At 38.5% G+C, this 13,933-nt stretch overlaps 1 protein-coding gene across 2 annotated transcripts in view; it reads right to left on the bottom strand.

Annotated features, from left to right (window-relative positions):
- The window catches only part of EYS (eyes shut homolog), a 1,775,980-nt gene that overhangs the window by 7,177 nt on the left and 1,754,870 nt on the right, over positions 1-13,933 (bottom strand). The window contains exon 41 of one of the 2 annotated variants that reach the window (XM_057527983.1): positions 1,007-1,018. The exons of the other annotated variant lie outside the window; for it this stretch is intronic. Coding sequence (XP_057383966.1) covers positions 1,007-1,018 — 12 coding nt within the window. The remainder of the gene's footprint in view (positions 1-1,006; positions 1,019-13,933) is intronic. 2 annotated transcript variants of the gene reach the window in all.

Here is a 13,933-nt window from a genome sequence, read left to right as displayed (position 1 = left end):
GGGAAGTCCCTAAGTGATTATATAAATTGAAATAAACGTCAGTTTACTTGGCATTAATTTAGGCCCATACTTCTGCAGAAAGTGCTAACTCTTGGGTTTTACTTCATGTTAAGCATGAGAAAATTCATTTCAATATGAGTTGAAGTAGAATCATTTATACAGATTTATAGTCCCTCAGATATTACTTGTTGCTTCTGTGTATAACTGACCAGATGGGAATTATGAGACGAAGAAGGAAAGTTCTGAACATTTGGCAGTTTTTATCTCTTTACGGAGTCTGTATTCCTTCTTTCTTTCTCATTTTATAATGTGACAGTGCTTCTTAGCGTGTGTGCTGGTTCACCACTTACCTTGAGCCATTAATCTAGTTATTTTGCCTTTTCTCCCTCTGGGTCAGGCCTGTACTAACTGTTGTCTTTCACTTTTAGGCTGATAGGTATCTGGTAAGTGTTTACCCCAGAGGCATTTGCTGATTTTTAAGCAACTACATCATTCATTTTGACTTATTGCAATTCAGAACGGCAGAGGTTAGAATCACCCGATGTAGTTGCTAAGGATGCAAAGTCCTGTACCTCATTGCTAGAGCATCTGAATTATTAAAACTAAGATGCGGTCTAGGAAGTATATTTTAATAAACATCCAGGTATTTCTGACTTAGGTGTCACTTGAACCATGTTTTCATAAACACTGAATTAAAGTTTAAGAATACAGAGAAGGTTTAAAAAGTGTGTGTCCTTTTGAAATTATTTTTTTTAAGTATTACTAAAGCAATACCTATGTATTATAAGTCATTTAAACAATACAGAAGAGTGTAAAGTAAAAAGATGAAATTTCATTGTTCTTTCTCTTTTCTTAATTCCCAGGAACCACTATTAACAGTTTATTGAATATTATATAGCCAGGCCTTGTTTTTCAGTGCACATACAATTAATGTGTGTGTATATCTAGTATCTGATTTATTTCACATAAATGAAACCATATTATATATAAACTATACATAATATACTTGCCTTTTTTACTCAATAATCTATCTCCATGAAACTTTGACGTTAGCGTGTTTTGCCTATTGGTTCTTTTAAATACTTGCACAGTATTTTTAAAAATAGTCTTGGTTAAAAATAGTCCATGGTTTACCTTAGTGTTCATTCTTAGTGTACATTCTGTGGATTTTGACAAATGTATAGTGACATGTATCTACCATTATAGTATCATAAAGAATAGTTTTACTGTCCTAAAAATCCGCTGTGCTTCATTTATGTACCCTTCCCTTCTCCCCTCCCCCTGGTAACCACTGATATTTTTATTGTCCTCATAGTTTTGCTTTTTCCAGCATGCCATAGAGTTGGAATCATACAGTCTGTACCCTTTTCAGATTGGCTTTTTTCAATTAGTAATAGGTATTTAAGGTTCCCCCATGTCTTCATGGCTTGATAGCTCATTTCTTTTCAGCGATGAATAATATACCATTGTATGAACAACAGCTTATTTATCCATTCACTGACTTAAGGACATCCTGATTGCTTCCAAGTTTTAGCAATTATGAATAAAGCTGCTACAAACAACCGTGCACAGGTTTTTTGTGTGGAGATAAGTTTTTAACTCATTTGGTTAAATACAAAGGAGTGTCATTGCTGGATCATTGGTAAGAGCATGTTTAGTTTTGTAAAAATTGCCCACTGTCTTCCAAAGTAGCCGTATCGTTTTGCATTCCTGCCAGCAGTGCATGAGTATCCCTGTTGCTCTACACTACTTCTAGCATTTGGTGTTGTCAGTGTTTTTGATTTTTGCTGTTTTAGTAGGTGTGGTATCTCACAGTTGTTTTAATTTGCAGTTCCTTAATGACATAGGATGCGGGTCATTTTGCTTATGCTTATTTTCCATCTGTATATCTTCTTTAATGAGGTGTATGTTCAGATCCTTTGCCCATTTTTAAATTGGGTTTTTCATTTTCTTGTTGGTGAGTTTTACAGGTTCTTTACATATTTTGGATAACAGTCCTCTCTCAGACATGTTTTTGCAAATATTTTCTCCCAGTCTGTGGCTTGTCTTCTCATTATTTTGAAAGTGTCCTTTGCAAAGCAGCAGTTGTTAATTTAAATGAAGTCCAACTTAATTATTTCTCTCATGGGTCCTGCCTATGGTGTTGCATCTAAAGTCATCACCAAACTCAAGGTTATTTAGATTTTTTCCTATCTTCTAGGAGTTTTATAGTTTTGTATTTTACATTTAGGTATACGATCCACTTTGAGTTAATTTTTTAAAAATTAATTAATTAATTTATTTTTGGCTGTGTTGGGTGTGAGGGCTTTCTCTAGTTGTGGCGAGCGGGGGCCACTCTTCATCACGGTGTGCGGGCCTCTCACTATCGCGGCCTCTCTTGTTGCGGAGCAAATGCTCCAGATGTGCTGGCTCAGTAGTTGTTGCTCACGGGCCTAGTTGCTCCGCGGCACGTGGGATCTTCCCAGACCAGGGCTCGAACCCGTGTTCCCTGCACTGGCACGCAGATTCTCAACCACTGCGCCACCAGGGAAGCCCCTTGAGTTAATTTTTGAGAAGAGGATAATGTCTGTGTCTAGACTTTTTTTTTTTTTTGCATATGCATATCCAGCTTTTTCAACACCACTTGTTTGAAAGACTATCTTTTTTCCATTGTATTGCTTTTGCTCTTTTGTCAAAGATTAATTGACTGTATTTGTGTGGGCATGATATTTTATAGAATGGATATAGGATAATTTCCTCAGCAGTTCCCTCACTGAAGGACATCTCAGCCATTTCTTCTGGTTTCCCATTCTATCTCTCTGGCTGCATGTGCCTCTGTCCTCTAAATTTTATAATTCCTCAGTGCTTTCCTAGCTTCTTCCCTCTTTTTTTCTTTCTATTGGTGATCTCTCATCTAGTTCCATGGGCTCAAAACACATATCACAACTCCTTTAAAATTTATATCTGTCTAAACCTCTTCTCTGAGCTCAATCTCATATAGCCATCTTTCTCTTTGATAACTTGTCCTGGATATCTCAGTCATATCAAACTTAACATGTTTGAAATTGTACTGCTCGAAAATATTCCTCCCCCAGACTTCCTCAGATCAGTAAATGGATCCATTATCCATTCACGGCTCCGTACAGAAAACTGGTAGTCATCCTAATTGCACTCTCTCCAACTTTTCCTCTGCCTTTGCCAGGGTAATGCATCAGCAGGTCTTGCAGATTCTATCTGGATGATATATTTATGTCTGTCTACAATTTTCCATTTCCATTGCCACTATTCAGATTGAGGTCACTATCACCTCTTGATTAGACCATTGCAATACACTCCTAGTTGACCTTTCACGTCTCTTAACCCCCTCTAAATCATTTCACATAGTTGCCAGAGGAATCTTTTAAAAACATGAATTCATTCCCCTGTTTATAATCTTTAGGGATTTTACTTAGGATAAAATGCGGATTCTTTACCATGGCCTCTGAGGCTTTGCATGATTTGGGTTCCTGTTAAATCCCCGACATCATCCCCGTCTGCAGGTCCTCCAGGTATTGTTATGCAGATGTACACTGCACAACTCCATGGGGTGCCATTCACATTTCAGTCTATGTGACTAGCGCTCCCTAGAGATGTTCAATGAACAGCCTGCATGGTGGCCCTGTCTGTCCACTTTCCTCTTTGTTCATTAAACTCCATATACACTGGCCTCCTTTTACTTCTGGACATGTCGTAGTTCATCTTCGATTAATTTTAACCACTCTCATACTGATAGACACTTGGGTTGCTTAAAATTATTTTGTTATTGCTAATACTGCTGTAGTGAACATACTTGGTTATACCTCCCTGTAAACATGTAAGAAAGTTTCTCATGTGTAAATATGTGAGAAAGAGAATCTCTGTGTCATAGTCCAAGTGCGTTTTAAAGTTAATAGATGCTACCAAAGTCCCCTCCAAAGGTTGTCTGCACCAATTTATACTCCAGTCTGCAGTGGATGACAGAATATGCTTATCCATATCCTCACCCACACTTGAAATTATTAACATTTTTAACTTGGGGCAATCATAGAGGATTTAATATTTATTTAGCATTTTGCTCATTACAAGTGAAGTTGAGCTTCTTGTTTGAGTATCGGACATTTGGTTTTCCTGTGACTTTTCTGTTCATGTCTTTTGCATGTTTTTCTATTGGATTTGAAGTTTTAAAAAATTATACTGTATACTAATCCTTTCTTATATATTTTGCAAACATAATCTCTTATCTCATTTTTCTTTCGACTTTGCTTATGGTTTGTTTTGTTATTCAAAAGTTTTATATTTTTATTCACCAAACTTCTTGGTTTTTTAAATTATGTTTTTTGCTTGCCGTGTCTTGTTTTAGAAAGCCTTACTCAGCCCACAGTTACAGTCTCCTTTATTTTTTATATTGTAAAAATTTTTATTTTTTATATGTAGTCCTTTAATTCATGTGGCTCTTATTATTATGAATGGTTTGTAGTAGGGATAAGGCTTTATTTTATAAGCAGATAACTAATTTTTTTTTAATTAATGAATAGTTCATCCTTTTTATCCATGATTGGCACCAGGTCTTCATATGTTTTCATCATCTTCAAATTAATGTCTTGCATAACCTTTTCTCTGCCGTCTCCTTTTTGAGAAAGAGATTGTGGGAAATATTGATCCAAATAAAGAACATATATAGAAAACACCTATCAGACTAGGTTTTGTGGTGGTACCTATCTGGCTTTACTACTTTTCCTTGGTTGGATTGAACACCTGGGAGGTCTCAGGAATGGGAGAGAGAAGTCAAGGGCAGCATGATCAGAGGACCACCCTCTTTCCAAACAGCAAGGACAGGAATTGTGTCTTAGGAGGTTTCTCCTGAAACTGTTGTTGATCCTGGGTCAGCGCCGGAACCAGGAATTCTCTATGCACATGTGAGCTCATGGTAAGACAACCAACCGCCCCGCCAGTGCTTCTCCAAAAAAGTGATAAGTAAGAAACAATATGTAAAGGTCACTGAACTAAAAATCAAAAGAAATAGATTTTATTAGTAGCTCTGGCATTGTATGTCTTGAAAAGATATTTAATACAGACATTTCTTTTTTTATATAATGAGGAAGACTTTCTTGACTCTAATAGCTTATTATTTAATTAAGTATTCAATCATATTTAGAAAGTGCTGGGAGAAGTAAATTTTCTAATAATGGCACACATTCAAAATATTGGTGTGAGATATTTAAAAAGAGGTACGTTTTTATTTACCAGGCTTCAAGGAGGGAGTAGAACAGGAAAAATACCTAAGTTCTATATGACTCAAATGTTTCTTTTACAGATTAAAAAAGAGGGAAGGGGAAAATTGACAGGGCCATACCAGCTGCTGAGTCATTGAGTAATTTCCAATAACTTCTTGTATGCCTACTAACTCCTGAAAATCATCAGTTTATGGTGAAAGTATTCCACATGTATTTTGAACCATAAATGTAATACTTCCTGATTTCCTTCTTCTAGGCTTGCTAACCACTGACAACCCTCCTTATCCCACCATAGGCAAATGTTTGTGCTAAGACTTCCACTAGGTTCCCAGAAGTAGACTTAAAGGATTTTGGCTGACTGTCAGAGGTGTAACAGTGAAACAAACAAACAGAAATTCCTGGTGCTTTCATCTTTGTGGGTAGAGATATTGAGCGAACTAAATAAATATGCTAGATGTCGATACACCCTAGAAAGAAAAATTAGGGAATGTGAACGTAGGCTCAAGGAAGGTGATATTAGAATAAAAGCCTCAAGGAGAGGCCTATGAGGATCACTGGGGAGGGAGGGAATAACAAGGGCAAGGCCCCGTGGAGGGTTCTTGCCATGATCAAGGAGCAGGAAGGAGTCGGTGTGACTGAAGGGCAATAAAGAAGAGGAGAGTTTTCAGGGAGAAGGTCAGAGGGGTTATGGGGACCAGATCACATTGTAAAGAACTGTGAAGTATCCGAGATTTTATCTGCTGGCAGGCTAATAAGTTAGTGTGCCAAATTTTCATGGATGATAGCAGAAAACACGAAACTCCTGGGTCAGAAACAAAGGACAATTTATTGCTCACAGTATTAGCCATAGCCAGGTGTCAGAAATTTTGTTTACTTAGAGAGGAAATCTGAGGTCAGAGACACAAAGTTTTTATAATGGGCAGTGAGCATGCTGTGGTGCTCTGAAGGAAGGCACTATCTCTATCTTCCAAGGATGTTTTTTACATAAATATACTGGAAAAGATAATCCGAAACAAAAGCAGCAGTGCCTGTGCTCAAAAATTGTGCAGAAAGCTGAGAGACCCATAGGAAATTGTCTACACTTGGATGGCCCTAAAGTCCATCATAAAGACTTTGGCTTACACAGAATGAAATTGGAAATCACTGGCAAGTTTTGAACAGAGGAGTGTCATGATCTGACTTAAGTTTAACAATATCACTTTGGTTGCTGCACTGAAAGTGACAAAAGCAAGGGTGAAAATAGGGGTCTCCCTGTCAAAGAAGTGATTACAATAATACTTTTATGAGATGATGGTGGCTTGGATCAGAGAAGTAGAGTGGAAGTAGTAAGAAGTGGTCAGATTTCAAATCTATTTTAAGGGTAGAGTTGACAAGATTTGCTGAAAGATTACATGTGGGAAGAAAGAAGAAGAGGAGTCAAGGATAACTGCAAGTTTTTTACCCTGAGAAACTGGAAGCATGATGTTGCCGTTAACCAAAATGATGGGGACTGTGGGAGGAGCAAATCTTTTGGAGAAGATGTGGAGTTCAGGACAGAGCTGAGATGCCTTTTAAACTTTCAAGGCGGTAGTCGACTAGGCTGAGATATGATCTGGAATTCAGTAATTAACAGTAGTTAATAAGTCAAGTGACAGAAATCAGTAAGAAATATAGAAGATTTAAACAACACAATCAGCTAGTTTGATATAATGAATGTGAAGAACACAGCACTTCCCAATGCACATTCTTGTCAAAAAAACATGTGAAATGTTTACAACTATTTACTATATACTGAGCCATCAGACAAGTCTCGATAAATATCCAGGGAATGATATTACATCCACATGTATAGATTTGTACAAATCTACGAGTCAGAGGAAAAACAAGCTAACCCTATCAGTAACAGGTAGCACTAGGCCTTATGATAATCAGTTTAATCTTCACCTCTGAGGCTTTTTTTTTTTTTTTTTTTTTTACTGTATACCACATTTGCTGTGTCTGAGCTTACTTTTGAGGTGTTTAAAAGATCATTTTGTCCAATAGAAACAAGGACACTTAAAGAGCTGAAAGTGCTAAAAAAACAAATAAACAGAAAAAAAACCCAGGTATATAATGAAAACAAAAAGGAAAATAACTTTTAATAATTTATTTTGAAATAATTGTAAACTTATAGAAAAGTGGCCATAATAAAAAGAACTCCCATATCTCCTTCACCCATATTCTGCAGTTGTTTCTATTTTATTGAATTTTTTTTCTTCTCTGTTACACACACACATGCACACACACCATTTATCATTATTAGTCTTTTTTCTGAAACTTTTAAGAGTAATCTAAAGATGTGATGCCCCATCCCTTCTAAATATTCCAGTGATTATTTTCCCCAAACAAGGATATTCTCTCATATAATTAACACACAAACCTCAAAATCAGGAAATCAACACTGGTACAATACTACCATCCAACTTACAGACTCAATTCAAATGTCGTCAACTGCCCCAACAGTGGCTATTTCCATGCTGATCCGGGATGCCCTCCAGGAATATGTGTTGCACTTGGTTGTCATGTCTCTTCAGAGTCCTTCAATCTGGAACAGTTTCTCTGTTCTTATCTGTTTTCTAGGTCTTACATTCTTAGATTTTAAAAGGTCTTACATTCTTAGGATAACTGTCCACTTAGATTCATCTGATGTTTCTGCATGACCAGATTCAGATCATGTAATCTTTGCAGAAATACCAAAAAATGATGCTGTGCACATGAAGAGGTGCACAATGTAGACCCATCTTTTTACTGGTAATGCTGATTTTGATTGTCTGCACATATTTGTCTTTGACAGGTTTCTTCACTTTAAATTCTCAATTTCCATTTGCAATTAATTTGTATTTTGTGGGAAGGTATTCCAAGATTTTATCAATATCCTGTTCCTCAGCCAACCACCACCTTCACTGACAACTCCAGCTGGAATCAGCATTCCAGAGATTGTTGCCACATGTTGATTCTCTATTTGTAACATTCCTTTTACAGTTATTAATTGAACTTCTACTAATAAATAAACCTAAGGAAGATCTCTCCTCTTTCCTTCTCTCTTTCCTTCCCCTCTCCCTTCCTCCCTCCTTCCTTCCTTTATATTAGTATAGTTTCATTATTTTTATTCAGTGGGTTGTAATCCATTAATATTATAATTAATATAATTAAATAATTATAATTAATTTGTTTCTCGAACTCTTACTCATTTGACCAGTTGGAGCCCCTTCAAGCTGGTTCCTGCATCATTTTCGCTTGAGTGGGCTTCCTAGGAAACAGACTCTGAGGTGGAGATTTGTGTACAGGAGCTTTATTGGAGAATGTTCTTGGAAATAACATCTGTGAGAGGGTGAAGGCAGCAGGAGAGAGAAGTTGGCAGCTGATTTCATGAGCTCTCTGGAGCTGGGATGACCCTTCAGAGTTACTTCACATTGAGGCACGGTGGCCAGGCCTTTGAGGCACCCCTCTCCCCATTGCCTACACATCAAATAGTCATTGGATTCAGGCTGTCACTGGGGTGGACAAGGCAGTTCCCTTCAGTCCTGGGGAGGGACTCAGCTTTAAGCTACCTGCAGGCAATTTTCCCAGCAGTTGAGGTAGTGGGTACCTTCATTTTGAAAGGGGAATCTGCATTTTGCACCATAACATCCACTTCAAGAGGATTTAACATTGACTTTTTTTTTTTTTTTTTTTAAGGATTTTCTTTTTAATTAATTAATTTATTTATTTTTGTCTGTATTGGGTCTTCGGTTCGTGCGAGGGCTTTCTCCAGTTGCGGCAAGCGGGGGCCACTCTTCATCGCGGTGTGCGGGGCTCTCACTATCGCGGCCTCTCTCGTTGCGGAGCACAGGCTCCAGACGCGCAGGCTCAGTAGTTGTGGCTCACGGGCCCAGCTGCTCCGTGGCATGTGGGATCTTCCCAGACCAGGGCTCGAACCCGTGTCCCCTGCATTAGCAGGCAGATTCTCAACCACTGCGCCACCAGGGAAGCCCAACATTGACTTTTGATGGTACTATATTTACTTTAAGAATTAGAAAGTAAATTTCTTAACCCACTGATTATTGGTGCTGAAGATTATAGGAAAATTTTCAGCACTTTCAGAACCACAAAAATTCCAAAAAAGATAAGTGTTTATAATAAAACATAATCCTAATTAGATTAAAATTCTATATTCTGGATGTTAATATGAGGCCTTGCCTTTTTTGTTTTCAAAATACCTTGCTTGATGTGCTGCACATAAGCTCGCACCTCCCATTTCTCTCACTGGTTTGAAATTCTTGTAACTCAAAGCTGTGTGTTCAAGAATTTCAATGCCCTGTGTTCTTAGATAAGGGATGGATCTATTTTAATAGATAAGACAGATGAAGATCTATTTTTAAATGACTGTGCTTTTTTGAAACCATGAATAGATAGTTGATACCTTATAGTGCTGAATTACGATGAGTTTGTACATTAAATTTTTACAGCTCAAGTAGAGTACTAAAAGTTTTGATGTCTTTTAGATGTGAGTGGGTCTGCCCACGGAGACAAGTAGAAGCCATAAATAGGACTTCAAAGTGTTCTGATTCAGTGGGTAATATGTTCACTCTCATTAGAACAGCAAGACAAGGAGAGAAATGGGTTCTTTTTTTCCCTTTAAAACTGAACTTGATATTAAAAAATGATAATATATGCCCAGGTCCATGGTAATTCAAAGACAGCTCAACTGACGAATTAAAATTAAAGTATGCTTGAACCTAAGCAAGATACAGACTATGGAATAAGGAAAATAAATATAATGAAAAAGAAAAAAGCAGCTGCTGAAATATATTGTATTTGTAATTCAGGTATTTTCATATTTCCCTCTTTGATGTGTGCTATTTGAGAGCATTTTACCACTTTCAAAACCTGAAGTAAGAAAATGATGATGTGTTGACAAAGTTTGCTGCTCCTAATGCCTGCAGATCTGTTCATACCACCACAACCCCCACCCACTAGTGCTGCCTCAGCCTGAAGCCAGTGGCTTCCACCTGCTCCAGACAACCTTCCTGCTGGGGACCTCCCCCACCATGGCTGGAGCTCAACTGTTGGCTTTTCTGCAGAAGTGTGGAGACGTCTCTTCCTTTTTATTCTATGCTTGTTTCAAGAGTATCCAATCAGTACTTCTTCAAACCTCAATGTCTTCCAAAATCTTTAGTAAAAATGACTCTTCTAGTATTTCTAACTGCAGCCTCCTCCACTTTCCCATGCTGAATTTGGGGGTATATAACTTGGGAGACAAATAGGCATAAAACTAGCAGACCAATCCAATTAGAAAATATCACCTGGCCCACAGATTCTGCCCTGCCCTTCCATCTGGCAACTCGGAGGCTTGATTAGTAGGTAAACTTGTCTGCCTGACTCTTTCTTTGAGATAAGTAATCCAGGAAACTTCTCAGTGTTACGTTTCCTGTTGTCTAAGAGTTTCAGCTGAGGCTCAAAACTGAAAACAATAGGTGTCATGTATATCCACAAGTCTGAAAAGAGTTTATGGACAATAAAATGTCACTATACACCTACGAGAAAAACTAAAGTTAAAAAAAAATAATGACAACACAAAATGCTGGTGAGAATGTGGAGAAACGTGATCTCTCACACATGCTGGTGAGAAGGTAAAATGGTACAGACACTCTAGAAAATAGCTTTTCAGTTTCTTATAAAACTAAAATATTGCTTGTTTTAGAAATCTATGGATTCCCTAAATCAGATAGTGCATCACTACAATCCAAGTGTGTCCACCTCACTAATCAGTCCATTCTGCTTTCTTTTTCACAAGATTCCACTGGCCTGGTGGCAGTCAATGTCACAGTTGTTAAACAGTGGTAAATATAAATATTAATAGTTTCTTTGGGGGTCCTATTTATAATAAATAAGGCCATAAAAGTGATGGTCAAGAGTGAAACTTGTGTAATTTGGAAGTCACCTGAATTTTTAGCTATTATTTATCTCAGAAAACTATCCCTTCTGAAACTGCTCCTCCCACTGACCAGCCCTGAGGCTGTTGGCTGGAACCTCAATTCTTTTTTTTTTTTTTTTTTGGCCACACCACACGGCACCTGGGATCAGGCACATGGGATATTAGTTCCCCAATCAGGGATCGAACCCCTGCCCCTGCATTTGAAGCACAGAGCCTTAACCGCTGGACCACCAGGGAAGTCCCTTTTTTTTTTTTTTTGAGAACCTCAATTCTTTATCCAAAAAGAGGGGTGTTGGTATTTTCCTCTTAATTAACCTACATTGATTAGTAAAGTCTCCTAAAAATGATTCATTGTCAGAACGAGGTTGTATGAGTTACTGGAAAACATGGACTTTTCCTAACCTCTAATGGGAGTGAAGGTGGGTAGGTTACAGGTTGGTGCACTGGTACTGCTGCAGATGGACCATTTCCTTTATCGGTGTTCCTCCCCCACCATCAAAACCTCTGATCAGGTTCCAGCAGTATTGTCTTCTCAAATCTGGGGACCCAAATAGTTGTGTTCCCATTTTCAGTGTCCTATCACAGCACTCTTAACTCTCTTCTATAGTTTTTAATGCTTTATGCTCATACATGTCAGAGGGTTTCTTTAAAATAAATCTAATTGTTGACTTTAGTCAATAACTAGAAATGTTGCAGAAATTATTTTAAAACATCTTTCTAAATAAATTGATGATCTGGAAAGAAAGAACACTCAGAGGCAAAACAAACAAAACCAAAACCAAAACCAAACAAACAAACAAAAAACAAAGTGAAAAAAGGGAAATAGAAGCTAAATAAATATGATGATAAAGCCAGATTTTGCCTGGAGGGTATTTGTCAAACTTGCCAAACCCAAGCTTCAGCATTCAACTCTTCAAGGAAAAAATAAATTATACTATAAATTAAATGCTGCAGATATTAAAAAGATAATCAGAGGTTCTAATGGGCAACTTTGTAGCAATAAATTTGAAGATTTAAGAGAAATCAATGAATTCCTAAAGAATTACAGCTTATATAAATGGAATTAAGGAGAAATTTTAAAAAATACATGGATATGCCTATAAGAATAAAAGCAATTGTATCAGTTATCAAAATTTTCCCACAAGGACACACCAGGCCAAGATGATTATATTAGCAAGTTCTACAAATTATTTTAAGAAAAATAATTACCATCTTACACAAACTCTTCCACATATATAGAAGGAGATAATACTCTATGGTTCATATTTTGAGTATAGAATAAACTTGATATAAAACCCTGTGAAGGTCAGTATGAGAAAAGAAAATTATAGAGCGATCTCACTTGTACACATAGCCATAGAATTCTATCAAACAGAATCCAACTCCCTGTGTAAAAAAGATATGTCATAACCAAATTGAATTTATCTCAGGGTTGCAAGTTTAATTTATCTTTAGGAAATCAACCAACATAACTGACCATATTAAAGGAGAAAAATCACATGATTATCTCATTTGGTCCAAGAATATTTGATAAAATTCAACATCCAATTAATGATGAAAACTCTTAACAAATTAGGACTAGCATTTTGTTTCCTAGTAAAGGGGATCTACCAAATACCTATAGCAAACAGTTACCATAATTAATCCTGAAATGTTAAAAGCATCCTCTTTAAGATGAAGAACAAGATGTGTGCCCACAGTTATCACTTCTCTTCAGGATTAAACATGACTTTAGTCACTACCATAAGGCAAGAAAAAGAAATAATATGTAGGGGGGGACCTTCAAGATGACAGAGGAGTAAGACGTGGAGATCACCTTCCTCCCAACAAATACATCAGAAATACATCTACATGTGGAACAACTCCTACAGAACACCTACTGAACGCTGGCAGAAGACCTCAGACTTCCCAAAAGGCAAGAAACTCCCCACGTACCTGGGTAGGGCAAAAGACAAAAGAAAAAACAAAGACAAAAGAATAGGGATGGGACCTGCACTGCTGGGAGGGAGCTGTGAAGGAGGAAAAGTTTCCACACACTAGGAAGCCCCTTCACTGGTGGAGACGGGGGGTGGGTGAGGGGAAGAAGCTTCAGAGCCATGGAGGAGAGCACAGCAACAGGGGTGGGGAGGGCAAAGCAGAGAGATTCCCGCACAGAGGATTGGTGCCGACCAGCACTCACCAGCCTGAGAGGCTTGTCTGCTCACCCGCTGGGACGTGTGAGGGCTGGGAGCTGAGGCTTGGGCTCTGGAGGTCAGATCCCAGGGAGAGGACTGGGGTTTGCTGTGTGAACACAGCCTGAAGGGGGCTAGTGCACCACAGCTAGCCAGGAGGGAGTCCAGGAAAAAGTCTGGACCTGCTTAAAGGCAAGAGACCATTGTTTCCAGGTGCATGAAGAGAGGGGATTCCTTCCCCATGTGCCCACAGAAGGCAGAGCACCACCTAAATGAACTCCAGAAATGGGAGTGAGCGCGGCTATCAGCGTGGACCCCAGAGATGGGCATGAAATGCTAACGCTACTGCTGCTGCCACCAAGAAGCCTGTGTGCAAGCACAGGTCACTATCCACACCCCTCCAGGAGCCTGTGCAGCCTGCCACTGCCAGGGTCCCGTGATCTAGAGACAACTTCCCTGGGAGAACACACGGCACACCTCAGGCTGTTGCAGTGTTATGCTGGCCTCTGCTGCCGCAGGCTCACCCCCATTCCAATTATGACTACCGTACCCCTCACTCCCCCTGGCCTGAAGGAGCAAGAGCCCCCTAATTAGCC

This window comes from Balaenoptera acutorostrata, chromosome 14, assembly GCF_949987535.1.
Source record: "Balaenoptera acutorostrata chromosome 14, mBalAcu1.1, whole genome shotgun sequence".
Classification (NCBI taxonomy): Eukaryota; Metazoa; Chordata; class Mammalia; order Artiodactyla; family Balaenopteridae; genus Balaenoptera; species Balaenoptera acutorostrata.
This window is presented reverse-complemented; position numbering and strand designations above follow the sequence as displayed.